We start from the raw sequence: 24,027 nt of genomic DNA, 5'->3' as shown, positions 1-24,027 counted from the left end.
CACGACCATCCATTAGCTCTGAACCCGTAACACGACGAAAACAGAAAGGTATTGTGTTTAATGAACAACTTCTTTCTATGGCATATTATTCTCGGTGCACGAAAAAATTGGCCAGTACTACAGAAAACGCAGTGTCACCGCCTACGTCGTGCGCCATAGTATTCAGAATTAAATTAATAATAAAAGTATCAAAAATTAAAGCGGTAATGGTAGTGGACTATCGAACCTCTCAAACTGATAGTAACCAGCACTATTACCACAAACGACGCTTTGAGGAGATGTACTCAGAAGTATAGTTTTATCCTTACTTGCAGAAAATTAGAAAAAATCGGCCGACCATAATCCGTAGTTGAACCTCATTATAGATTTACTGAGCATTTTGCATTGTCTGAATCTTATGCTTGTAGATAATTATCAGTCGTCCTAAGGAAGGATCGTTGTAACGTAAACTCTACGTATTAGAAATTTGCAAATGTAAGAATTTAAGTGTGAACGATTGTTACTATCTATAGTGATCATCGTCAGATATCTTGGAATTATTTTATATTGCCATACCGTACTGTTTCGTATGCTTGAAAAGACAATGGTTCCAAGAGGCTTTAATCTATATTAAAAAATTCACCGTGTCAAAAAAATTCACGATTATGTTGAAGACATCGTTTCAACATAGTCTAAAGGGTACCATTTCTCACAATGTGCAGCGATTTGAAATGCACGAAGAGAAGACAACACTGGTTAAAATCAGAGCTGCTTGCGTATTGATGTCGTCACAAAGTTTATATTAGAATTTGGAGAAACAGATGTGTCATCCATATCTCCATTTGCCAGTGACTTTTCCAAATTGTGCCAACGAACGAGTGCTGCCTCGCTGCTCGACACCCTACCGAACCATGGTAAAGTCGATCGCTGATGCTTGCTGTTATGCATAAGTAACCTTCACGGTCCAGTTCGCTTCTTGTTTGACATGCTCGGATCAGTTGCATCTGTCTTCACTAAACTGATATTGAACTTCGATCTACAGAGCTTTAACTCGTACGAAGATACTTCCTTGCAAACCACCTTGAAGCTTCATAATGCATAGGTTCAATTGTAGTGACGTTATTTGACGTTATTTGCTTCAACTCAAGGCAGTCTATTCTACAGATTGAAGCTTCGCACTTTTATAGGTTAGGTAAAAAAAACGTCCAGGTCCTGCGATGCCATTTGCAGTATAGTTTACAGATAGGTCGAACTGTACTTGCCTAACTTGCCAAACCTAATGCTGCTGAATCGTCGCAATCGTGGCCTTTTGAATGGATTATACGATCCGCGCTTATGGTCTCAAAATCAGCGATGTATTTAGCGGACCTTTAGGCATACTTTTAAGGCTTTTACTCCAAACAGAACCCTTTCGGTTAACCCCCGGATGTTCTGTAACGTAATGCGAATTAAACAATGCTATTTTGCCTATATTAGTTTGTGTTTGCACATTCAATGCTTTAATGGTAATTTGTGCTACCTTAACCTCGCAAAAAATCAAGTTACATGAAGACACTCTCGGCTGTGCATTTGTTACGGTCATCGTTTATTAAGTAACGTTATCACGAATGGATAAAACCCACAAGCATGTTTTATCGACATAAATTATAAGGACGTTAAAAACTGACAGGCTAGCAAATAGGACAGTTTTTCGGCAGAACAATCTTCTGAAGTTTGTGTTTAGAACGATTTTGTTGTGTACTTTGAAAAAGTTTTGTGGTTCGAAACAAGAAAAAACAAAGAACAAATCATCTTACGCGCACCTACAATCAAGCACAAATATGCTAGACAAAAAAAATCACAGAGAAATCTTATTAAAAAGATTTACTCTAAAAGAACTAGTGGACAATTATAAGCGCACATAGAAGGCTCATGTGATTTATTCTAGTTAGCTTTTGCTTTTCGTCTGTTTCTCTCATTCATCCTAGTTATTACATAAATAATTCGTAAAGAGCTAAACGCATTTCGATACTTTTTCTGTATATATATAGTTATCGTTTTAAGAATATTGACAGTCATCACTGGAACATGTCCGTTTGTTGGCCTTAGGCAATCTTAACAAAAATTAATTACCTGTATTAAATGAAGGATAAGATTTCTCACGATCGCGTCCCTAATTAACGGTATTTGGCCACAATTTGTTATTTCGTTGTTACTTTGCTTTTACGACATAATACACTTTAGTGTGTTTTTTTTTTATTTTTTTCATTTAAACACGTACGCATTCTTACTACACTCAGGCGACAAAAAAAACACGTTTTTAGTCATACCATCATTCGGATTCGCTGTAGGGCACTTCTGCATACTGGTAACCTTGATGGGAAGCTAAGTTGAAACTGACAGTTATCTGTAAGCATTTGGTGAATCATTTCGAGGTCTCTCTAGGAACTAATGCGAACGAACGTTATTTTTTCGCACGACTAAAGGCGTTATTATTATAAATTATAATGATAAGAAAGAAAAATTGCCATTGGCTCTTCCTACAGAAGCGATGATTTTTCCCGTAACTGACGTTACGTTTTACTATGCTTTTTCTTGCTTAGATTTTATTTGACATACTTCGTGATTACGTGAGTGGTCAAAGGTAACACGTTGATGACTATGAAACCTTCTCTCCTACAAAAATGATGATTATAATAATAAGAAGAATTGATAGGCCTATAGCGATAAGCCAGAATTTCTTTTTTAGCGCCGCTTTTTGATATTCCACTGCCTGTGCGGTTTCCTTCTTCGCCTGTAAGAACAATTAAATGTGTTAATCATAGTTATACACATGTGTGTAATCGCATATCACAGTACGACCGTATCTAAATCCTGTAGTAATAACCTAAAATATGCAAATTAATACCATAACTACGCATAACATATTATAACGCCTCATACCATATTGTGATTCTATCCAAAGTACAGGTCAGGAGATTTGCATATCACTTAAAGGTTCGGGAAGACGTACTAAGAAGATCAACTATTTATTAATATACATGCAAATCAAAGTATGGGCGTCAAGCGGCAATTGGAAGGCCAGTCTGTCCTCAGTCCGTATACCTGTTCAACGAAATCACGCGCGTTGGCAACGTTGTACTCGATCCGATTGACCATCTCGCCTTGACCTTCAACGAGAACGGCCATCTCGAGAAACATATCTCGCAATTCGCGTATTGATTTTTCTAGCTGGAGGATATCTTTGTGTCGGGCCTGTACATCTGCTAAGGCCTCTTTCGCTTTCGCCGTCTTCATTATGGTACCCTGAAACAGAAAGGACAATTTAATACAGATGAAATAGGCAGATAAATCTCAATAGTTATTGAAAATTCATAACCGTTAGTAAAAACGAGCTTGATCAAAGTAGCTGCAAAAAGACGACCATTCAAATTAGGATACATGCAATTAATGTTCAGTTTCAATTAACTTAAGTGATATATAGGTACAGCTCATTATTACAGTAAATTTCTGAGACTGCTTATGTTTTCGGAATGAAACCTATGCTTCTTTCCTATATAGGACATATGGTAATCATGCAGCACGTTTAACACAGCGTGACCAAGTGCCGCTCTGAAAAATCCACAGGGCCGCATGGTTATTTTGACCGGACGAAAGTGAATCAAACTCACCTGCGTGAACACATCGACATTCCCAGACTCAATTATCTCTTCAAGTTTTTCGTCTGTAGTAGACTGTCCTGTGATAAACAGTTGTCGTTTGATACGATCCTTACACCTTTCCCGATATTCCATCTGGGCGTGATTATAGTCCATCATTATATCCACGAACGTCTGCGGATACGAAGGCAACAGTATAAAAAATCAGAGTGTCAAAGGCTGTCATGGTGTCAAGGAAAACATACACGGGCGCTGATAGTTCGTACAAGAGTAAAAGCGCGCATACAATCAGCGATAGGAGATAGTTTAACTACCTTGCTCAAGGTCTGCTGTTGGATGAGCTTCATTCGCGACACCGCTGAGGTGGGATTTTCATTGATAGCTTCTTCTGCCTTCTGTTTGATCATTTTGAGTGCTCCCTGGATGCGAGAGGCCAACCTTTTCACCTCGGCCATAACGTCTTCCAGCTCATTATTTCTATCCCCCCCGTCCGGGCTCGATAATATCTCTGCATGAATGTCTTTAACATGATCAGTACGTTCGCGCATCCGATCCAAGTCGTCCTGTACCTGTAAGCAGAGAAAAAAAATTATCGTTGGATAGAAACCAGCAGTTATTAATTAGTTAAGTCTGTAATTGTTTTCATTAAGAGAATAAGCTACAAAAATGCACTTTTTATTCCTAATATTGATAGTTTCAAGTTGTTGGCTAGGAACTAGGCATAAAAAAGATTCACGATAAGCTCATTTCAATTTCATATCATGCAGTTTATTTGTATGTTAATTATTTCAAACAAAGTGCAAACAGGTATAGGGTTAGTTCCAACTCGCAAAGGTAAAATTCACTGGACGTCAAATAATAATAGTAGCAGTATAGTTTTACACTTTTTTGTATTAGATATTGTTTGCTAAGAGCTCTACTAGTGGGCCGGCATAGATAATAATGTACATATGCTTGAAATTGCTTTTTTGAACAGAACACGACGAACAAAGCTCAAGCATTTCTCAAAGGTGCGAAGTGAAATTTTCCCTTCTATAAACACCGATCCAATTGTGACTTCAACGCAGAGATTTAGACGCACCAACAGATTTCCCAAAACGTTTTTCAGTATAAAGGAAAACAGCCTTGACGAATAGTATCGTAGTAATAAGGGAAACCGCTGTATCCAGTTGCTAAAAAAAAGCAAATGCACTTAAGAGTACTTGTTAGAAGAACATCCTTAGAGATATTTTTACTGGAAGCCGACATTATGCACACTTGAAAAGTCAGGTTTCTTTATTTATGAAGTTCATTATTCTCTCATTAGTAAAAAATCGTTCTAAAATGATGCTTGCAAACGTTTCTCTCCTAGAAAGCACTAGAACTTGGATATCTACATAGTTTGCATTTACTGCGTCCGACCGAATTTCCGCTGACATTCGCGTGATAGGAATGACAACGATTGCCTTTAGATGATGTTAATTAATCAGTTACTATGATGACTAAATGATCCATGGCTTAAGACTTTCACAGATCATTTTATACAATTGAGCAGTTGAGTCGCAGTTACCGCTTGGAAACAAAAACGCATGTGAGCGCGAAGCCCGCTTTATCGCATTTGAAACGATGACTAAACGGTATATTACAACGCTGCATTAAGTTTATGGTAAATATAGAACGTTTATCTTGTTCCGCTTTGCTCATAGCATTGTCATCAAATCAATTAGTAGACTTTAAAATAATTCTAATTTTCAAAATTATTCAAAAATCTACTAATAAGGAATAGGCTAGAAATAGGAGACTCACATTGAATACACATTAATTAATTAATTAATCGAATTTTCTTTTCAGTCAAATTTGTTGCAGCTGGTGACTTCCTCTATTCTAGAGATTCTAGAAATCTCGCCGTTGAAAAATGTCACACGTAGTCTTCTCCTATGTGAGTTTCACTTCTTCTGATCTACTTCATACTATTATCATAGAATACGCCCGATAAACGTGTAGACAGTGATCCTATCATAATAAGGAGATGTCAATCTGTTCATTTCAGTAAGGTTCTTCTGTTGTCATACCAACTTGGATCGGCATAGGCTGCACTACAAGTTAAGAACTCTTTAATATAAGGAATAATTTCGGTTACTATTTTCAGCTGAGAGGTTCGAGCTTGCAGCCTGAAATAGCTATTCGAGTCCCGACGAAACATAAGCGATCCCGGGCCTCAGATCACGGAGTTCAAAGTCAACTTCCCTAAAAAGGCAAGCTACAAGCCAGAACACAGGGAAACTTAGCTTTTTCTTGTCTAAGATGTCTAAAGATCTAAATTCAATGCCTAAAATTTACTACATTAAGCCCGCAACGAATCGTAAACATACGACACGTTATCTTAATACGTTTCCAGATAAACGGGAGCCTCTACGCAGATCATTTGCAGTTCAAACACTAACGGATGATAACTAAAATGATCCCTGAACGCAAACCTGAGGCATCAGTCAACAATTATTAAAGATTCGCTATGGGTTAGCTTAAAAGAAGTATTGTTTCTCCTCAGGTTCGAACCTTTGCCGTTTAAAACTGTAGCTGATTGGAAGAAATTATATTGAGAATTACTTTCTATTGCCGGCCCAAACACTTAATATAAAAACAGCTCCTTCGTTAGATTTTAGTTTACAATCCACTTAATTGTTCATGTAACTGTTTTAGTTAAAGGCCAAAGAAAGTAATGAGCAAGGGTTTACAGTAAGTGACGTATGAAACTGACCATGACTCACGGGCCATGTCGCATCACAACACTTCGAATTTAAGCTGCTCATACGTTACACAGACGACAGCTCATTATTGAATTCGAACGGCACAAGCTGATATAGCATTTGTTGCATAATCTATAGGAACTTAAGCTTCGATAGTCCGTTTTCATGTTTTCTGTCTTTCTTCATACTTCCTTTGATTCGATAAATCTCAAATCGTTCGACAAAGAATTTGCTCATCCTTGAGAACTTGTGTGTCGGATAAAGCATTAATTGGCTTCAAACTAGAACTCGCTGTCTAGGCTCATTGAAAATGTACCTATTAGAGATTTGGTATATCTAATCCTTTAGATATCTAGAAAAGTTTCATCCATTATGCATGGCCGCCACGTCTATCGATGCCCACGTTCAATTCATGTCCATGCACATGTATACACACTACTGAATCCGTCTCAAAAGCTACGGCTAAATGTTTCCATCTCGCTTTTAGTACCAGTGTTCCCATGGCAAAAGCATATCGTCCTTTTTTTTCTTTTTTATTATTAATGTAATTATATTTCTAGATGAACCACGCGCTAAAATCTGTTAGACAAAAGATACGGTTAGCTAACCGTCCTTCATGTTTCGAGTCTTACATCCGGTACCACTGTTGCGCATTCCATCAGATGGTTGACTAGCTCTCAGTGCGAAATGAGCCGTGCATCTATGCCCGGATTCGAACCTAGACCACAACGTTTCCCTAAGGTAAACAGGCAAATATGTCACCACTAAGCTATCACGGAGGGACCGATCGCTCTGGCCCGATCATAATCTGAGATTGCACAGATCGGTGGATGCTTGGCAGTAATATCTCCAGTTGGACCATAACAGGGTGTTCCTGCAGAAGCTGCTGAGGAAGCAACAAACGGCCTTATGTCACATATTTGTTCGTCGTGCATTGTCAAGGTAAACCGGTTCTACCTGAGTAGAGCCTTACAGAAGGACAGACAAGGATGCCACAATCTAGTTTTTTTTACAGACATTTTAAACGTAGACACAACTAGCTCGATCGCATAGTTGCTTGCTTTGAGCTAAAAACTCAAGTCAGACGAATTTACTCAAATAAGGGCCATCAGCAGTCATGCGGAAGAGCCACTGCTGTCACGCGAATATCCGACACTTACTCGTCTACTATTTCTTGCGAATAGTCAAATTTATTAGGCTGTATTTTGGGCCTTTTAACCAAACACCAGGATACTATTTCTGTTATTGCTCCGTAATTTCGAGCCGTTCGCAAGCCATTCATCGTGATCTAGCTTAAGCTCAAAATAACATTTAACATTGGCTGGCTTTACTGGGCGACGCTAGGCGTTCGTATAGTCGTAGCTAGATTTTGCAAGCACAGCCTGCTTATGTTTTGTCCTCTTCGTGGGCCGCGTCTGTGCTTGACGAACGGTCACATGCGATATTATTCTTGTCGCCATTAAAGGGCATTGTAGAGCACCTAAGAAAAAATTCTGTATCAAATGCACTCACAATAGCTATCGTTTGTTGGTGACAGCAAAAAAAAGAACAGTTTAAGGCCGACAAACGCATCATGATTTGGCTTCCGTTGTCGATCTACTTCTATAAACGTTTCTCATCAGTATCATTACCCAATGGGACGCCGCAAGTCAGCTTTGCTTCGACGCCACTTACTGGCTAATAATTACACAGATCAACGGAGTTTATAATTGTATATATCTGTCCACACTGGTTTATACTTTGGTTATTCCTAGGTAATGATTCCTACTGCCATTAACAGGTTCTCTATTCACACTTGCTCATATCCAATTTAGATAGTACCCATATTGCAGGTTCTAATTATAGAAATACAGATGTAATATGTTTGATATATCAATATTCTTGGCTTACCGTTAGTGCTATAGATTAATATATAACTGTCATATAATTGTCCATAAAGATGATAAAAAAGAATACACAAAAACATATGACCTCTTTGAATATAGCAGTAAGACAGAAAAGCTTTGTATACTAATCGTTTACCTGTTGAGCCTTCTTCCGGAAGTCGCCCAGTTGATCGACCATCACTTGATTGTTATTTTCAATCTCAATTGTGACCGTCTCTTCAACTTCTGCTGACTTCTTGTTCTCATCCTCCTCATTGACGGGGGCCGCCCGGCTCTGTAGTTCTGCTAATAAATCCCGAGGCATTTTGATGGAAAGGGGTCACTCTGCAATGGCTACAACGTTGATTTTACGATGGTGTCAATTCTGCATTGGAACACACGCCGCCTCTTTCAATCAGGACATAAATTCGTTTCGATGGCAGCAAATTTAGCTAGTTGGTGTTGACGTCCATCAGAACAGGGCTATGAAGTGTCCTGACCACAGTCAGTAACCGAAGCCTTGCGCTGGCCTTAACTGGTACCTTCAACGATTCCTGCCGATGTGTCTACCAACCGATAGTTTGATGTTGCCCGTTCAGCGAACTTGTATTATCAGCTATAACCGGATTTGCGGCCTGACCGCTTAACAGTTCGATTCCGCAGCATTGGGTTTAACTGGCAATAAATCAATAGAAAACATTTACACACAAACACACGGGATGATACCCAGCTCCCAGCAACCGTTCCTGACTGATAAAGCGGCAATTATAATTTGCCATAAGCGACAATTTATAATATTCCACTCACTTATATGCTACTTACTGTGTACCACTTAGCCATTTGCCACTGGAATAGCTATTACATAGATTTGCACGTATATAGAGCGTATATGACGTAAAAACAACACCAGACGGCAAAACGTCGCTCGCCTGAGTCACTTCAAAGTCAGAAAAGGAGCACAGCTACGGATGATTCTTCAATGGTTGCCGCCCATTTAGATATAGAAATGTAGGCTAAGAGAGATACACTCATCCATGAAATAGATAAGTCTTTCAACTATTCTTCAAATAGGTGTACTCGTTTGTTTCGCTTCTTTTCATTTGTTCCACACTATTGAGATGCTCGATTTTGACAAGTGTTCGCAGCCGGAACCAGTTGCATCGTTAATACCACAGTTATTTTGTTCGACGGGAGCAGTGCCGTAACTTCTTTCGAGGCCCATTGCTTTCTCCGTGAATATTTCGATGGCCTCACGATTGAACTCTACCAGAAGCCGCCGTAGCCTTCGTGCACGTAATAATAGTACATTCCGTTTTTTCTTTTTTTTTTCAGTATTTCAGTCGCGGAGAACACCCGTTTACCCGTAGACACAGCAGCAGCAACAGCGACAAGTCATTCATACTGTAAAAAAGGCTCCATCGATGACGCCTGCTCTCATTCATACATCGAGCGAGACGCCGGAGTCCGATAGTTAGTCCCACTGCTCTCTAGCGGCAGTCAATCACACTAGTTGAACAGCAGCACGTATTTCTCCTTTCGCATCAACTGCAGCAATAACAATAGCAACAACGACAACTACAACAATAACAACAGTGGCAGCGGTGGCATTATTACCAAACGCATATGAAGTAATTGCCGAACTCTACACGTTAGCCAGCAGCCCACCACGATTATTAGCGGATGTCGTCGGCGCTGGCCGCCGTCTCGAACACACCCCAAGAGGGTCAACGAGCTAGCCTACTTTGTCCAGTCAGTCGATTGCCGGCTGGTTGTTTCAGCATCAGCAATGGCACATGTAGGAAAGGGAGGTCGTCCTATTGGGGCGGCGTCGTGGGCCACTGCCAACCCGGTCACTGATCATGGTCCGGTATTGCTGGAATTCTGCTATTGTTTTTAGTACTGGTGGCGCTGCTGTCCGCTAAAACCGGTAAGGACCAGCCAGCTACAGCGATTATTAGTGGCCCTGCCCACCAGGGCTGAGCTTGTGAGTTTTCACCAGCTAGCAGACGATGCGGTGGTGGCGATGGCAGCGATTGGCGGCAAAGGAAAACAGTGTAATGCAGTAAAACTAGATGCTACCGCTGGCGTTCCAATCGTCGCCAATAACATAGGACCAAAAACTAATAACAGGCAAAGAGCAACACTTCTTTGTTGCCCCCAGCGAAAGAACGATGCTGGGTCGGAATGGTACCTATATATTGTTGAACGATAAAGTGGCCAAGGTCATTTCTGCCTGTCCTCATTGGTCTATTGCTAATTTTTTTCCATTGTTGCTAAAATTGTAATTATAGCAGATCGAAGGAGAAAAGCAAAAGCCACCAAGGCATCGTAAACACTGAGGACAACGATAAAAAAAGGAGGAACAAATAATAAGGAAGACCGCAGGATTGTTAAGTGGATCCTAACCCTCATTGTTATTTCAAACAGATTAGCTAATAATAATTCTATAACTCCTAATTATCGCCCGCTTTTTATCTATGGCTGGTCGCCACTAAGCAAGGCCAGTTACGGTAACACGGACTATATATATATATATATATATATATGGCAACTGCTGAATTGAATCAGTTTGAGTGCTATCAATAATAACAGCCCACACCAGAATGAGATGCAACGGGCGGAACAGAGCCGACTGTGCCCGAAGCCACTGCATACCTTTACTGCCACGGGCAAATATATCTTGAGGTGCGTGTATATAGTAAGGTAGTTTTTTGAATTGAAACACCGAATAGGAAATGAATGGTTACAAGAGGATTGTCGAAAGAAGGGAAACTGTACGCGAGGGTGCAGTTACATCAAGAACTCCAGTAGTGAGTGGCAGAACGGCAGTGAATGATGAGACGGAATACTGGTCTTCAGAAGACGTTCCTTTAAATATAGTGAAATACGTTTTGTTATTATATTTCTAAAAGAATATTATATTTTTCAAGACTGGTTATATTAATAATAACAAACGGTGATGATTTATAATAGTTTTATATTAGCACTTCACCTGTCAGTTAATTAATACTATGGTCAGTTTTGTGGTTCACATCGCATAAAGGGTTTAAGCGCTTTAAACGGTGTGCTCAGGGTTACGTCCTACTCGATCGTTTCCTGAGAGGATGACCATCCTATTCAATAGTCAAGTCATACTTTGCCGCCTGGCAAACTTCTACAGTACTTTGTAACGTACGCGCTTTTATGGAAAGATATAAAATTTTCTGACGATGGATGTCTATCAACGGGGAGCTAAGGGAACAAACATCGGAACAATGCTTAGTAAATACTAAAACTTTTTCCCTATTTGTAAGCATTTGTGTAACCGGCAATCATTATCGTTAGTTTAATTTGCCGTAAAATTGCTTACAATTACTAGGGTATTGCAATACTCATTCAGACGTTATGCGTCAAATTGATGCGGGGTGGCCGTTCGCGCTTGGCTAGTTTTGCACAAAACAACCGATTCCTCACGAGCCACCAAATCCTTTTGCTTCTGAAGCTAGTTGCGCTTATTACTGCTGACGCTGACGTAATTGTCTAAGATCATGGCTTGTCAATTGTGAAGTAAAGAAATTCGCAGAGCTGCTGGACATCAAAACGACGTCACAAGGCGACGTAAAGCGTATTTTACGCTACAGCTCTACGACCGATCGTTGCATTACAAAACAGGAAATTATGTGTCTTCTAAATAGAAAACTTGCATGCACAATGTAATCATAGCAGGGCTGCCTTTCATTTTAACGAGACACGATCGGACTTTCGATCCATTCAATTGCAAAATTTACATTTATATTAAATATAGTGCTTATTATCGAACATTTGTTATATTCAGCATAGGCTTAGTCGACCAATATATGGTGGCAGCGAATCTTTCGTTCTCTTATCACATCGATGCGGATATAGCCGAACATTTATGCTGAGTATACATTGCTCGTATATGTTGTAAATATGGGTCGAAATTCTGATAAACAATTTACTGACTGAAGGGTGTCTGACTAAACATTGTTTGGGGTATTCCTACGGGTAAATCCGTAAATGTTTAGAGTTTTCGCGAAGTTTTACGTATTTTTATTCCATATAGAAGGAAGATACTCGTTTGTTACATGATATATTATTAGGGACAAATGTGAAGATGCATCAAGCACGTTACGTAAAATGTCTGTTATACCAGTCAGGTCTTTTCTATATCTCTGGTTGCCACTGTTTGACAGAAATCGGGATCGACCTTCGCGAATTTACGGCCCCATTTCGCCAGGCTTTATTGAAGCGTTAAAGTCGACGATAAGCTAAAGTGGCGACGGAGATCTTCGGCGAACAGTGGCGTGGCCGTCAGGATGTGGATAAGCCTGTTAACGGTCGTCTGGTGTAACCCCAAGATTCTTTTAAGAGACAATCTTTGCTCGGTTCGAATGCTCGAGATCCTCTAGACTGTGAAGTGATCTTAGATTAAGCTCACCCCTTGTCAAAAGTCAGAACCTTTCTACGTCTCCTGAATTGTATTACCTTGCTATTGGTTTGGTTAATACCGATCCCGTGATGACGAAATGTAACCTGGCTGGGGCCTGCCACACATGGAAACAACTGTTCCCGTAAATAACTAAATCGTCTGCACAAAGAAAAGTGTTCTTGTGTTTCCGTTCTCCCGTATCTTGTGCGGAAGATCCTTGAGCAAGACTGAGAAAAACAGAGAGGAGGCTTAAGTTACTACTCTAGAGCAGAGCTATACCCTGGAAGAACACCGGCAGCTCTGAAGTATGACCACCGTTGAGTTGAGTTTATTAGCGATAGTTCCGACGTCGATGAGAATAGCTAAGACTAAATTCCTTGGGGCTCTGTTGAAGGCAGCCTTAAAGTTTACAAATACCGCGTACATATATTGCCGGACTACTCGAGATAAGAAAGAAGGATTTTGCGTGCCGCTTCGGTCGAATGCCCCCTCCTGATCCGTGTTGCTCCTTGGGTATCCCACTCACACTATCCAGGAACATGTCTAGTCTCGTTGCCGACAGATAGATGAATCGCCCAATTCGAATAATAAATATTCGCCTTGTGATCACAAAATTGCTATCAGTTGTCTTTTTCTCGCGTAGGTAAATAAACCCGTTTTTTGTTATTTTTTATTGCTTAGATATTGGACTCTAGTTGAAATTAGCTAGCTAGACGCATCAGGCTCTACAAGCTAAAAAAAACTCTCCCGAATCGCTTGGATAACTTTTCTTAACATTAGTAGTTATAATGAGTAAATCTTTAGAATTTTGATTAAGTATACAGTGCATCCCTGCGAACATAACTGACCCTATACTTTCTTTAGTAACGATGGCGCAATTTCAATTATCAACCGTACTAATGTTGACAATAGAGAGTCTTTTGATTAGTTATTACAAGCTTATTTTGGCATTTTAGATTGTCCTTCGGTGCGTATCCAATGTTGTATAGTACTTCGCTATCTATCTACATCCACTTGGTTGGGTTTTCGCTATTGGCATATACTAAAATATGTCGATTATATTAGGCTATTACAGGCGAAATCGCCAGAGTTCGAAATTGAAGAATTTTCAAACTACTCGTCCTTAGCAGATCAAAATTTACCTGCTAAATCTTCTATAAGCCGTGAAAACTGGCTAACTTTACTCTAGAAGAACCTATTTCAGAAAGAGAAACATATCTTAGTCTTAAATATCAATGTTCGGCGGTCATGTCTTTGTTCCTGGAAGGCCACACCGCTGTGGAAAGTCATTGGAAAAATTGATAAGGACATTATGTAAGGAGGCCCTGAGCGAAAGCACAGTAGGTGAATGGTGCAAACATTTTAAGAATGGAGACTGGAGTGCTGAAAGCGAGGGAAAAGCGACCAAATGTCGAGACCCAAAGGACAAGGACGCATTGCCGAAATTGAGGAGACTATTCACAGAGGCACAGTTTCGAGTCTAAAGGCTCTCCAAATCTGACCTTATATTATATACTTACTGAATAATAAACCAAATACGGAAAATGCTTAAAATGAGTAAAATTTGGGTCTCTTCAGAATTAACTTTAGGCTGGTCGGGAACGTAAATGGCGTATACTGCGTTCAATTTGCGAAATCTCAGTTAATGAAAAAGAAAAACGCCTAGAGCATACAGTCGCCATAGGCGGGGCTATGTTCGACTTTTACTGCCCGGCCGAGAGATACCAAGCAAGAAAATGACATATCCCCGGAGAAAACTTGAGTCCAGTAGGTTTGGATGGAAGGTGATGATGGAACTTGCAATTGACACCGGGGGCGTCTGTTACAAGGAGACTTTCAGAAAATAAAACAATAAGTGTAGTTTTCTATCTCGAGTCCCTTAAGAGACTCATGAACCGTTAACAGAATAGTCGGAAGCACGCAACCCGACTATTAAATGATAACGCTATACCTCATCCCAATGCCCCAATAATTTACTATGCTAAATAAAGGATTATCTAGCGTTGGCCTCTACCCGTCGATTCTTCCGATCTAAGTTCGCGTGATTACGGGACTTTCCATGCCTCAAATTTATGGGTGAGCACACGCTATCACCGATTTAGTTCGAGAAGCCGTAGACCGAGGAATCGTGGTAACTTTATGACTATCCAGAGCACCGGGACAAGTATGTAAAGATTAAAGGAAATTACTGGCAAGTAGATCAATTAACAGATAGAAATATTAAGAGATGAACGTACTACTGATGAAACGCGCTCATTAGCTCTCAACTCCGTATTCCTAGTAAACGGGATGATAGTGCATGCATTCAAGCTGGATTTGTCATCGACGCCCGCGTTTAGTCTTATTGGATGGACTCGACCAGGTCGTCTGGGTTGCCACAGCAGCCTTTCGTACACATCGTGCTTATATTTATACTGTAATGTAAACATACATACAAAATCCTCAAATAATCAAGTACAATGACGGAATGTACGACGGCCGTACATGAAGTACAGCGACAACGTAACGTGGATCTGCGGATAACCTGCCGATACTGCCGTCGTTCGAGTGGCAGCAAGGCGGAGCTCAGAGAAATGACGTACATGTCACTACTGATGCCGCCAGAGAAAAACACTGGGACGGGCGTTTTGATGCGGCTGGTAAGTTGTCAGCTTACGTATATACAAATGTATATATTAGGCTCGGTGTATATAGGGCTCAGTTTTTGTAAATATATAAAAAGCTTTCGGAAATAGGAAAATTATCTGCGTATGGGGCTTTCTCAACCACGATTGAAAGTGTGTATAATATCTAACTGTTAGCTGATTTAGTTCTTCGAACTTAATTTTTGAAAAAAAAAAGCGTTTTCCTGTCCATGAATTTGAATATGTTATTACCTGTCGAGAATATTATATTATTTACTACTCTTTCGAAGTTTTTCGATCGACCGTAAATTAAGATGGAACTCTGATCGATTTTACTTTGAAAGTTAACAGAAACAGGTGGACGGCAGCCTGGAGAAAGTTTACTAGAAATAAAATTAATAACGATACAATTGAAATGTAGGACATTCCCTGCTGGTAAGGTATCTGTTTGGTTTTATACTATCCTACGCTCTATGTTTCTTGTCTGTGCTGGACTATCTGAACTGGACCAACTGAACACTGAGGACGAGATGTCTGAATGACTAACTAGCACACGTATAATGCAGCAAGGTAGCAGGACGACGCAGGCCATACACGCTGTTCATTGCTATAGCGACTCGTTAGCAGAATACTTGTACAATAACTGAAAGCATCTTCTCTACAGAACACACCATATTCGATTTTTTTTTTTATTCATATTTAGCTTACAACTCAGACTTAACTTCATTCCACTGTTTAATCCGTTATGTTTTTTCATGAGAGAAAAGTTGTTCTTCATTATTCCCCTGGGTAAGACTCGACTAAAATTCGTTGCAGCATGCTATTAAGTGCCCATATTGCATATTTCCTTTATAAATGGTCATCATCACTCTAACGTACTTATGTTGCGTTTCGGGTAGTATTGCATAGACGTTGTTCATCTCGGCCGCCTTTTTGCTGTTTTATGTGGCCTTTCAACCCTTGCGGAAAATGAATCATAAAAAAATAGAACAATTAAGCTTGTAGCGGACTCTTATCCTATAAATTCTCTATATGGTTTCAGTCTCATCAAAAACAACTGCAACGACACAGCTTTCTACATAGCACCGAAGTTCTATTCTTCAGCACCTTGTATATATATATATATATATATATATATATATATATATATATATATATATATAATGTCCTATTATTGGATCGTTTGAAACATGTGAATCGCCACGGTGTCGATGCCACTTTCAGTGTTGATTGGTACGATCACTGTCTCATGTCTCATCGAGTTAACCGTTCTAGATGACTGAATTCTATACGTTTCTTCCACAGTTGTTTATATTGTAAACATTTTTAATCTTATTTCATATGTATCGTATGTATGTCATACTTCATCGTCATTTTATCTAACTAGTTTAGTCATCTATAGACATGGTTATCAGTCGTGAACGTCATCAACGATTGTTGTTGCCATTACAACTTTTTTTTCTGTCCATATAGTTATGCTTACTCTTTCATAATGCGTATTTTGTTCGTTAGTTTATTATATGCTCTAGATTGCGTTCCTGTTTAATGCTTCGGCGGCGTGTACGCCAACCAGTTACTCGGTCCGAACCTGACTTCAGACAAACGCAACCCCTGCAAAGTACCGTGCGTACGTTTCCTTGAGCTGGAGATTTGTAGTATTTGGGCTTGCTGTGGCCTCTTATGTGACCTCGTTTATTTCATTGTCACGTTCATTCGCCCCCCGCCCTCCCACTCTCTCTCTCCTCCTCCGCAGGGCGTCATCCTTCAGTTCTCCGTAATGAAATAATACGGTTGCGCAGGTAGCACTACCACTAAAATACTATATCATTATAATATAATTTAGATAAACTCTGAGTTGACCTTCAAACTTGTGTTGTATAATGGGTATATTGGGATGCAAGCCTTTTATGTCTTTTCGACGCGGATACCTGAACATCGATGCAAACGATTTGGTCCTTGACCAAAACTGTTTGCCAAGCAGGATTTACTCATGTTAAAGGCAATCCATGTGTGTACTCGCTATAAAAAAACGTTTGCTTTCTATTAGCGTATACGTGCCTAGTTTATTTTTATTAACTAGATAGTTCATTATGCGAACCGTTTAGTCCTTCACGAGTCCTGAGTGATGTATCGCATTCAGGTACACGCAGCTGATCGATGGTTCTCTTTCCAAAAGGAAAACCCGTATAAATTTCTGTCGTGGTTCGAAGAATAGACTCTAGCAGTATTCGCTCGTGCCTTTGCAACTTTCGTCGCGTGTTTAAGCGTCTCGTTCCTATGTTTTTTCCATTTCGTTCGCGCTTCTACCGAAAAGCTCTATTAGTACAGTTAACTCGGCTACTATATAGCTATTGATTTCCGACTAATCAGCTAGGTAATTACTAAACTGTAATAGAGCTGATACTCATGTTCAAATAGATCAATAGACGACCGAAATTAAATTTTCGGCGGTAAACTTTGGCAGAGTAATCTGCTTCTGGACTCGCTGATAACATCAGTGTGGCATAGCCCATTTTAACACTGTTTACCAATAAGTAATGGTTGCCACAAGAATTGTGACGTCTATGCCTTAAGAGTGTGATATCTGCAATGATTAAAATTACAAGGTGCATTGTCATTGTATAGTAGTCTATGTAACGCCTTCCGATCCTTAGGTTATAATAGTTTAGCTATAAAAGTGTTATTATTATTATTATAGGTAACTAGAAAAATAATTATCGGGTCAACGCTTCGGTGCAGACCGTTGCAATCTACGGAATGGGACGATGGTCCAAAAGTTCGGTTTTTTTTATCTCTCTTCCATTGTAAATGTATCGATTCAATCTAGAAAATTAAGCAATCGATATAAGTTCAATGTCATTCGTTCCCAAACTGTGGCCTAAAGCTGTTCCATAATTTTGAATTTCTGCATTAAGTCCATATTCTGCCCGCGAGGATCTTTCTTCTTGCGCTGCTTAAGCATCTCACGTACATCTGACGCTTTCATGGAAAAAATTGGTGAGACATCCCCGCCTATAAAGCAAATCGAAGCCATCCAAAAATCAAAAAATTAAAACAATATTCCTCACATCTGCATGCCATTCCAAGGACGCCTGTCCTGATCCCTTTACTGACAATGTAAGCGAGCTGCTAGATCACTCCATCACAACTATAAGTTATTGCGAATTTGAGAACTTTTTTTTACTGTCTACCAAGCAGAGTTTATCGCGGATTCGAAATATGGAATATTGATTATCGTATGATCTGTCTTTGAAGATTTAGTATAAGGAAACATTAGGAAAATAGAAAAGCACCCGCAGACTACTGTTAACTGCAAGCTTTGCCGCCCTCTTTCAGATACTATTCAAGCTTAATATACCCATATCAGCTCGTGGATTGTTATCTCCATTGAGTGTACTGTTAGCCATTCTGTCACTAAGGTCCTGGTTGGATTGGCCTTCTGCTTCCGTGAGGGGTTCGGGCGAGGACGCAGCGGCCTCAGCTGAACCGCGTCCATTGCGTGTCTCCGAATACGCTGGCGGTTCAGCGTTGTTTGAAGGAGTGGGAGATAGCTGTAAGATTGACAAAGAAAACAAGTGAGTTACTTTTAATTGTCAAGACTGTTGCCATCACAAGGAAAAAGTGTCTGACAATTTTCGACAAAACGACGTTGCGCCCATGATTCGAAGTACGTAAGGTCTTTATATTGCAAGATCATTCAGCAACTGCAGTCCTATCGTATTGTCAGGTTTCCGATGATTGCTTTTGGCGCAACGTAAATTGTGACAGAGCATCAGACCAAACACGCTAATTCATGTATTCAACTACAAACAAAGAGAAGATAGCATAATAGCAACGCATTGCATTTACGTATCAGACCTCAGTGACGTTATAGTCATCGGCATTCGATGAAGGCGAAAGTTCCTCAGAACGATTTGACGAGGGAGTCGAGGGAAGCATTTTCGGGCTTGAAGACTTCGACGAGCCGTCATGTTCCTCCTGTCAGCAAATAGGACATTTTAGTTTAAAAACAAATGGCCACTCGCTATTCGTAACGTAAAGGCGCTTCTATGAGAGTCACTATTAACTAAATCTAAACTAACATCATACTAGATTTCTATCAGATAAACGACCCGTTTGTCAAGCCTATCAAACCGTCTTCAGCATTTTACCAATTCTGTCAAATTTATCCTCGTTTCTCAAATTTGTATAGATTCGAAACATTTAAGTGTTATCACTCATGTCTACTATTTAAAATATTTCCTCATAGTCGTTAACTGCATCCTTTATGACAAAACAGTTTTCACCCCTATTTCCTTAGGGGTCATTATTGAAGGTCAGTTTCAACAACGGCGTTCGCCATACACTTCTGACTTCTGTGCTATCTATGTAGATCATAAATTCTGAACTATTATCTTTGGTTATCTGCAGCGAACGAACAAGAAGGGCTCGAAAAAAGATCCGAAATGTAATGCTATTTCGGTTGACAGTGAGTACAGGCCAGCAGCAGCTTCTCCGAGGGTCTGTAACATTAAAAAGTTAACATTTTCTATGCACGTGTGCTATGTCACTATTGACAGCTAGCTTCATAACAAAAGGCCGATGAGCCAGTGGATAAACAAAAATAAGCGGTGGCCGCAGCCGTCACTGTCGCTGCTGAAAACGTTTCGACAATATTACCATTTTCTTTTCTTAGTTTCACAGTTTCAAGCAAATTAAAACCGATAAAATTGCTCAGCAGCGTCGCGATCCTACACTTTTGCGCATGCCCACCAAACACCAGTGCCGCATAATCGAAAACTCCCGGATCTGTCTGGCTGGGTCGGCGTTATATAAGTCTGTTGAAAATATTAAACGGTATACGCCCGCACTTTGCATTGACCCACCCAGCTTCACGTGCCGACCCACCATTCGACTCTTCGATCTGTAGCGTCAAAATAACAAGTGAAGGCCATGGTGTGATTTTACTGTAGTGGCCAGCGTCAATCAGTGAGCAATCGGTAGTCCGGGCCAGCACTAATCGACTCCCTACATGAAGAACTTTCATCTTCTAGTTGATTCGGCGATTGAGTGAAGATGCACCAGACAAAAGGAATAGTCATATTAATAATAATAATAATAGTTACTACCAGGCACAGCTGTTCAGTTGGTGAGCCTCAGCAAAAATGTAGAAGTGATAGCAACCTATTATTATTCAATGCACGTAGCGGCTGCAGTGACGACAAGAATGTGATGAAAGTTCATTTACTAACTATTGTTTGGAATTTTACGTCGTCTCCCAGGACGAAACGTCTATGCCTGAATCACCGCGTGTCCCAAAGCTTATGCAACAATCACCTTACCACTAACTGGAATCCAGTTTACGTTAGCTTCTACAAAAGCTGCGCTGATGGTTATATTATCGAATGTATGCGACATAAATTACAGATACTATATATTCACCCAAAATTTAAATGTGGTGTTTTTGAGAAGAAGCAAGATTACGGTAAGAGAAATAACGTTTTGTACATGTGAAAAAATCCGTTATATATATATGTTGAACACGTTTCATCATGTCTTCTAACAGCTGATGCTTGTTGCATCATTGGTTGTAATTAACAGAGCCACCGGTTGTTTAATTGCTTTCTAGGGCTTAGTACGCACTAAAGGTCAGGTAACTACTGGCTTAGCTAACTTAACTGTTGCTTTCCGTGCCATAAAACTACCGCCTAGTACGTAACCACAATGAGGCAATCTATGGACCCAGAGGTAAAAAAAAACATACAATGTAATTGTTTATAGTATGGAAAAATTGTTGGGCGCGACAACAGCTATTTCGTGCCGGTGTTTTCTGCAGATAAACAGTATATCAACATGATTACTTGATAAGTCAATGAGATAAAACTCCCATGGCTAGTGGGCGTTCCCGCCAATAATATGGCCAAAATTTCCTGATCACGAAATATTCAAATGTTGGCTCATTTACAGTCTGTTCTTTCGACATGTACAGGGTGTATCAAAAACTTATGCGCAATACATTGCTAATATAAGAAAAATTAAATCCGAATCAAGAACCGAAATGGCGGAATAAGTGGAAAAATACCAGGCCGACCGCTACTCGACTTTTCGTATTCGTATGAAAATCTCACGCAGAGTCTTTTCTCGTTTCTTTTTTCCCTAGTTTCCGGTATAATTCGCCATGTCGTCTTCTGCGTTTTAAGCAACGCTTAACGACAGCGCAAAGAAGAAACCTTGTATTGTATTATGGAGCGTTGTGTGGGACGACACTGCTGAAACTGATGACTGAAATGCTTCTCTTGGCTGATGTGTAGAAGACGTGCTCGTATTGCATGCTTCCTCGGTAACATCTGAAGGGCATTTAGTGCTAATTTGTGCCATCAGAACTGTACATAGATAGGACTCAATGATGTTCGCCGACAGCGAAGGGGATCGTTAAAGACAAGTAGGTATCTGTTACTCGTACGACGCGACAAGAGCGATAAACTCGTAGCAAGGTGTATATATAATACTTCGGCTTCTTGATTTTTGCGAAACGAAACTCTTCAGAGCATTTCCTACTGCCGAACGAGAAAACATAATGCCTAGCTAAGGTGGAAAAGCCTAGAAGAAGACGATGAAAGCCTGCACAAAGGGAGGTTTATTATGATATTCTATCGTCGGCGCGATCTATCTCGCATGTTTCAGTTTAATTTTGATAATAGTTGCCACAAATACGATCAATGCTAAATCTAAGGGAAACAGGTACAAAGTCTACTCGTGTCGGGGTGGTGAAACATAATGACTCGTTGACGTTCGTCATCACAGCTTAATTGGGTTTCAAGATCGACTGTCAGAATAGGGTATTAGTTTATACGGAACATGAGTTGCACGTCTCGACTAAAAATAAAGTAGCTACTTTCTAACGACGATCGCCGGATATAGATAAACGTGTCGATAAATGTGACAGTACCTAATAGAGACACGGTCTAGCGGGGAATACGTTATATAATAGACCAACGAAAAGAAACAGGCCTGGACTTTAGTAGTACTGTAGTACAAAAAATACGTAAATTATTTTGTTTCTTCATTTAGTCGGGCCCTACAAGGTTATTTCTATGCTGATTCAATGACAGAGACTGCGCTCTTTTCAAATGCATGAACGCGGTATCTGTCCGCGACTATCGAAATTTCTCATTTATCCTCCGCTATACTAAATCTGTTATCTAGAGTATAGCTAGTCCTTAGAGCCACTTCGAAAAGCTGTCGTGTACTTTCAGCTCGTACAGGTGGTAAGTCATGATAGTAGAAAATGCAAAAGATGACGAGAAAAACTATGACGCCTCATTCGCTCTCAGCAACCGTCTGACTGACATCAAACATTAGATGAACGCAATAAGCAGCAGAACATTGAATCACCGAATAGAGACAATTAGTTTAAATGGTGACTTTTCACGTGTCCTTTACATATATATATATATAAACATATACAGGAAACGGCATGAATAGCCTTGACAAATGGGTGGCGATGTTTGAAATGTCCACTCAGAGCGCAGGCGTCAGAGAAGGCGACGGCCGATAATGAATCCGAGGAAAAAAGAACAGATTGACAATGGACAACACATCTATTGGCTGCACAACTCATCTATAACAATAACAATCACGTTTTTTTTACTTTTACGAGTAAAAAAATTTGACCCGGCGAACTCATTCATGTTCAGGTTGAATTGGAACGAAAAACGCTGAAGAAGATAAAAATACTAGAAACACAAAGACAGAGGAAGAAATTCAGTGGCTTAAGAAGCAGTGATCAGATGCCGGCTGTGGGGAGGTGCAAATTTACACGATAGTTATTGGTTCGTATATTACTCCTGTTTACAGATGAATACAATAAATAGTATCTGAGATCTACGGCCGTAAAGGTACACTGCCATGGTCGGCCATAGTTGCTCTCCAACAGTGTAATCAATAACCAAAGGGTTGAATGGCAGAATATTGGGGTCCTACACTTTTTATCGCACGTAGCAATCGGATGGCAAGCAATATCTTTCCGTGTTACTATACAGATATAATGAATAGCAGTTATTTAGTGGTGATTATAGTGGCAACTGTGGCCATCAAGCCGATTTTAGCTGATCTGGTTACTACAACGTGGGATAATCACAGACCAGTCTGCAAGCGAGAGATGAATGCAAATTTAGATATGGCGAGCAAGAAACGCCCCACCGCTACATAAATCTTTGGCTCATTGGCACTATTCTTCATCAAAGGAAGTTGAAATTATACGCTGTGGAAACTCTGCCCAAAGAAGTGCTATGGTAAAGCTTAGAAATCCCGTTGGCGAGTATTACTGATTGCACCCTTTTATGGGCACAACTGGGTGCACCTTCATTTTTAACTTGAAGGGTAGATCACCGTACGTATTTCAAGAATGAATTTAACGTTTATTATACAATTGATCAACTAGTTACTGACGCTATCGACGTCGTTTTATCCAACTTAAATTTATTTGGAGAACTGCCTATGAACAAAACTGTAGCAAATGAACGACAACGTCAGACATTTGAAGGTCGCTTTTATTTTTACGATATATGCTCTCCATCTAGATAATAGATAGAAAAAGCCAACGATTTAAGGAAGATAGAACTATACATGGCGGATAAACGAATGCGAATATTTGTTTCAACAGGAAATAGAAAAGCGAAAATAGGAAGAGGACATAGTCTCGCACACAGCCCAGCCAAATTCCCTATGAGTAATTTCGTTGAGACCTTTGCGATTTAGGTATACATATATATATATATATATATA

At 39.9% G+C, this 24,027-nt stretch overlaps 2 protein-coding genes and 1 long non-coding RNA gene across 3 annotated transcripts in view; 1 reads left to right on the top strand and 2 right to left on the bottom strand.

Annotated features, from left to right (window-relative positions):
• Positions 1 to 1,541: 1,541 nt before the first annotated feature.
• LOC111269676 (syntaxin) lies at positions 1,542 to 9,951 on the bottom strand. Its single transcript, XM_022849460.2, has 6 exons — positions 9,031 to 9,951; positions 8,366 to 8,883; positions 3,932 to 4,186; positions 3,630 to 3,791; positions 3,064 to 3,264; positions 1,542 to 2,752 (listed from the first exon to the last, which is right to left on the bottom strand). Exons 2-6 carry the CDS (start codon positions 8,531 to 8,533, stop codon positions 2,618 to 2,620), a joined length of 921 nt encoding a protein of 306 aa, XP_022705195.1. The 5' UTR covers positions 8,534 to 8,883; positions 9,031 to 9,951; the 3' UTR covers positions 1,542 to 2,617.
• Positions 9,952 to 10,175: 224 nt separating this feature from the next.
• On the top strand, positions 10,176 to 13,251 carry LOC111269677 (uncharacterized). The gene is made up of 2 exons (XR_002685878.1): positions 10,176 to 10,893; positions 12,402 to 13,251. It is a non-coding gene; the product is annotated as an uncharacterized LOC111269677 (long non-coding RNA).
• Positions 13,252 to 15,936: 2,685 nt separating this feature from the next.
• Positions 15,937 to 24,027, bottom strand: part of LOC111269666 (putative PDZ domain-containing protein PDZK1P1) — a 62,792-nt gene continuing 54,701 nt past the window's right edge. Inside the window, exons 9-11 of the mRNA XM_022849428.2 lie at positions 19,120 to 19,239; positions 18,620 to 18,812; positions 15,937 to 18,273 (exon numbers count right to left, since the gene is read on the bottom strand). Coding sequence (XP_022705163.1) covers positions 18,140 to 18,273; positions 18,620 to 18,812; positions 19,120 to 19,239 — 447 coding nt within the window. The 3' untranslated portion in view covers positions 15,937 to 18,139. The remainder of the gene's footprint in view (positions 18,274 to 18,619; positions 18,813 to 19,119; positions 19,240 to 24,027) is intronic.

Source organism: Varroa jacobsoni, unplaced genomic scaffold, assembly GCF_002532875.2.
Source record: "Varroa jacobsoni isolate VJ856 unplaced genomic scaffold, vjacob_1.0 scaffold_1404, whole genome shotgun sequence".
NCBI lineage: Eukaryota > Metazoa > Arthropoda > Arachnida > Mesostigmata > Varroidae > Varroa > Varroa jacobsoni.
Note: the sequence above shows the minus strand (reverse complement) of the source record. Positions and strands in the feature narration are given on the sequence as shown.

Bases quoted from the DNA above. Each gene is read 5' to 3' on its own strand.
- LOC111269676 (XM_022849460.2), bottom strand. From the start codon at position 8,533: ATGCCTCGGGATTTATTAGCAGAACTACAGAGCCGGGCGGCCCCCGTC. The intron at 4,187-8,365 runs GTAAACGATTAG...CTCTGCTTACAG, and splicing joins TCCGGAAGAAGGCTCAACAG to GTACAGGACGACTTGGATCG. The intron at 2,753-3,063 runs GTATACGGACTG...TTGTTCTTACAG, and splicing joins CGCGTGATTTCGTTGAACAG to GCGAAGAAGGAAACCGCACA.